The sequence below is a fragment of the Sinohyriopsis cumingii genome, chromosome 16 (assembly GCF_028554795.1).
Source record: "Sinohyriopsis cumingii isolate HCF-2022 chromosome 16, ASM2855479v2, whole genome shotgun sequence".
Lineage (NCBI taxonomy): Eukaryota > Metazoa > Mollusca > Bivalvia > Unionida > Unionidae > Sinohyriopsis > Sinohyriopsis cumingii.
The window spans coordinates 62270070-62274366 of NC_142976.1; the positions used below are offsets into that span (position 1 = coordinate 62270070).

Genomic DNA, 4297 nt, shown 5'->3' on the forward strand with positions numbered 1-4297 from the left:
AAATAAAAATCTCTTCCTAAATCGGCGAATTTATGTACCAAAAAAGCTGTAATTTTTTTAAATTTTAAATCGTTAATATTTACAAAAATGATAACTAATGAATTTACCGTATACTATATATCGTTTCATCTGCTCCAATTGTATATTCGAGAAAGCAGTCCAAACCGCAAACCACATCCTTGTGAAGAAAGCAAAAACTAATTTGATTTCGTAAACGAGCTCAGATTTGTTCACTCGGTGGTTTAGGAAAGGCTGTCTAAGTGAGATATGAGCCAATGGGAACACTCCCGTTAACCACAACCTTTATTAACTGTTGACAGTTATCTAACTTTTGCGTATTGGAAGGCAGTTATGAACTATAGTGATTTATGTTTTCCAAGAAATTCTAGATCACTATATCCTGGATTCATAGTATAAAATCAGAGTCAAATTCAAATTCTTTCACATTTCATATTCAGCGACGAAAAAGAAGTTTAAAGTAGAAGGGGCTTGCGACTACAAACGAGTGTCTTTATTATGTAAGTAAACTAATTGCTGTCTAATTTTGTCCAAAGAAAAATATATTTTTCAATGGGACGATTAAAATAATTTTGAGAGAGAGAAAACTTAATAAGGGATATTTAATTCTGTGTAGGGATGTGACGGTAGTAACTTTTTGTATCGTTAATTACTTTTTAGTTATCACCTCAACTAGTCATGAGCTAGGCAGGAGTTATTATTTCGATTTGAAAGAAGTGTTTGTCACTTCATAGTGATCAGGTACAAAACAAATCAGTCTATATCTATCGCTTCCTTTTCTTCAAATATATACACGTTTTATTCTCGTGCAACAATTATTGCAAATGAAAAGTAATAACTGGTGCCCGACGAAATGGGCGATACATATTTTAAACGTCTATATATCATGTCTGAATCCTTCCAATTAGCATCGACCTTAGGATCTGGTTCTCCTTCAGACCGTGGAATATATTTTCCCATATTAGGAGACATGTCAAACTGATAAAAGGGCTATTGAAGATGGTCAGGAATCAACACTGTCCATCAGGAGCATACTAACACTAACAATTTTGGGCCACGATAAGGATCTCAGGTGGACAGCCTTAGATTTGAAACACAATACCGAAAAAAAACCTAAAAAGTCCATAATATTGATAAATTTTCAGATTTCGGAGAAACAGAATCAGTAATAAGATTGACACAGCGAAAATCAATCCATGTATGATTTACCTCTTTAGATTCATTCCACCCTGACCCCCTTTAACTCAGTCATGACAATTCCTAATACTCACGATTGCCAGTCTCTCAAAGAATACATGGTATTGAAAAGCAGAGATATTTCATAAACAAGGCATTTAAAAATATGTTCCAAATATTGCTTTAACCAAGAAAAGTGTAGATCATCAATTCCCATAAAATTGCGAAATCTACAAAAATTTACAAAACCCTTGAGTGCCAACCATGGCAGAAGATGAAAAGTTGTCTGTTCACACATCGGTACATGTATTTATTGACACATAATCATTTTATTTGCTGCAATCATTTGCTTTCCTTACACGAGGTACGTAATCATTTTTCCTTTTATAATAAATTATTTTGCTACAAATATTTTTTTTTCTGACATGAGACGCATAATAATTGTTTTTATTTATATTTTTACTGCAGATATTTGTTTTCCTGACATGAGGTACTATTTCTTCGATTTTTATACAAAAATTAGTTAGATACCAATTGTGTCAACCGAATTAAATATTTACACAAAATACAACCACTTAGTTTAGACTTGACTTCCAAATAAGAAAATGCCTTTTTCTTTTGCAGTAAAGGTTATTAAAAGTGAAACATGCAGGGAGTAAGCATTCTCGGAATTTGTTTGGTCGGTCTTGCTGTGATAGTTGCAAATCACGCATCTGTGTCGATTAGGTCCATCACATATAAGGATGTACAGAGTTCTTTTTCGGACCAAGATAACAACACCAAGGACGAAGCCTACACTCTCCTAGAGGACGGCGTTCCTCTTGAGAAATTAAATGCTGATGATCTTGATGAATATGTTAACGCTGAGGACGGAAAACTATTTGCTGAACTTGGTGAGAAAATTAGAACTATTATCGCCATTTTGTATCTGGTTGTCCCCCGTGTATTAAGGTTTATATGTAGTATTATTTTTCACTCTGTGACGTGGGAGGTTTATAACGAAACCCTTTTTTTTCTAAATTGTACACATGCACTGTGTTCACAGTATTTTTCTTGGGTGGGTGGGTGGGGGTAGATGGAGGGTGTGTCTAAGACATTTTTTAATAGGTAGATCAGGTTTAAGGCAGTTAGGCACCAATTGTCTTATTGATAATTTGGAACTGACGTCATCACTGGCATTCAAATACTCAAACACCGTTATCTGACTCATTCGAGTAAGTGATTGTTTTTATCATTTTAGACCTTTGTCTTTGATAGCGAAGAAAATCATTCTGGCCTCCTAGTTTGATTTTAAAACTAAATATTTATAACCAATATTACGATCAAATGTATTCCCAAGATTTTCCCTGATTCATTTGAGAAATTGTATGATGACAAAATCAGACTCTTGTAAGGCAAGATGAAGGATAAGACCTGAGTACACCAAAATGGTTTCACATACCGGATACAAGCGTCAAGCCTGTTGTATCCCGCATGTGAAAATTATCAATAGCGACACTTAGACAGTGATGGTACGTATAATCCATTAGCTGTTCCTTGACTTACCATACAATTCTACTTTCGTCTAGTTTTACATTTCTAATCGATTTTTAAGTTATCCTTGGACATCTGTAAAATGATTTCACAAGATATGTTACAATTTTTGATAGTGCACAATCAAGAACTTTATATGAATTACAACCAGGGTGTTACTCAGTAGATTTAATAGCACAAGGACAAAGTTGGTTGACCGCTACACGAGGTGAACCTCTCGAGATCAATCTGATCATCGTTCAACTATTTCCTTGAAGTATAGAAGTAACGTTGGACGTAGCTGTAGGAATACACATATGTTTAATGGGTTTGGTGATTCTTCTTCGTTGGAGTGCACCATATATACTGCGACAGAAAAGACCGACAATGTTCCAATTATCATCCGAATGCGTGACAAGCAACGTACTGGAAAACACACCCACTTTTTCTAAATTATAACTCGTCTGCCAGATGTTAAAGTTCCCATTCGGATTCCCCCTTTATTTGTTGTCTTTTGTGTACATATGTTCAAAATCTTTTTCAACACTTTCTATAGGGAGAGGTACAGAATTATGTCATGACTTACGGAGTGTAACTTTAAGACATGGTTGTGCAATTATTATTTTGCCTTTTTAAGCCCACATATGTCTTAAAGATTTAATCCACCTTCTTGGGATGGGAATAGCGTATAGGGTTAACGAGGCACGGTCCAGTAATAAAAATCCCATGATACATGCTACATGTCATAGATTTCAAATTCAGATTTGTATCTCTGACAATGACATTTCTTTATTTGTGGCATATAAGGCATAAAACGTGCATTTATTTTTAATGTCTTCGCGGAAAACTATTTGATTTCGGACTGTGAATCATTTGTTTGAAATAATTAACCATGAATACTTTCCTCCTTAATTCTTCACGTCTCTAGTAACAGAAAAACAGAATATTTGGCCCAAGGAATCTGTCTCTGTATTTTTTTAAGTGAAGAAAAAGTACTGTTTATTAATTATTCGACGTGAACCATCTGGCAGCTGCTCTCTTTTATATATGTCTCTACCTCTTACATTGTAATAAAACAGATATCCTTAGTGGCAAGGCAGTTCTCGAGAAGAAAAGCATTCGACCTAGAAGATGGATTGCCGTTGCCGGAAGAGCTTTATTCTCTGCGGGAAGAGCCCTCGCCGGCACCCTCTCAAGAGGTCCTACGACAAGCAGCGCGGGAAAAATTACACGTCAGTACAACAAGCCAGGGGATTACCAGTCTGCGGTTCATGATCTGAACAGCCTCAAGCCCTCCGACGTTACATCGTTTACGGGCAAGAACGGGGTGAATAACTTTTAAATTATAAAACACACATACATACAGACGCACGTACACGCCGCCAAGCATAAGAGCTAGAATTGCTACGACAAAAAGAAAGAAATAGAAATCTCCTTTGCATACTTAATATTGTTCCGAATTCAATCGGGAATCTCTTCATTTTCAATTTGATTAAAATCAGATCTCCGCTGTTATACACGAAGATCTGACAGCGACCGTTCAGGGGTCATGATCTGGTAACCTATGTTATTACCATAACCACTAATGTTA

The 4297-nt window shown here is 35.7% G+C and overlaps 1 protein-coding gene across 1 annotated transcript; it reads left to right on the forward strand.

Annotated features, from left to right (window-relative positions):
* Positions 1 to 360: 360 nt before the first annotated feature.
* On the forward strand, positions 361 to 4250 carry LOC149780557 (uncharacterized). The gene is made up of 3 exons (XM_089937591.1): positions 361 to 518; positions 1819 to 2087; positions 3786 to 4250. The coding sequence occupies exons 2-3, from the start codon at positions 1841 to 1843 to the stop codon at positions 4046 to 4048; spliced, it is 510 nt and encodes a 169-aa protein (XP_089793717.1). The 5' UTR covers positions 361 to 518; positions 1819 to 1840; the 3' UTR covers positions 4049 to 4250.
* The last annotated feature ends 47 nt before the right edge of the window (positions 4251 to 4297 follow it).

Bases quoted from the DNA above. Each gene is read 5' to 3' on its own strand.
- LOC149780557 (XM_089937591.1), top strand. From the start codon at position 1,841: ATGCAGGGAGTAAGCATTCTCGGAATTTGTTTGGTCGGTCTTGCTGTG. The intron at 2,088-3,785 runs GTGAGAAAATTA...GTAATAAAACAG, and splicing joins AAAACTATTTGCTGAACTTG to ATATCCTTAGTGGCAAGGCA.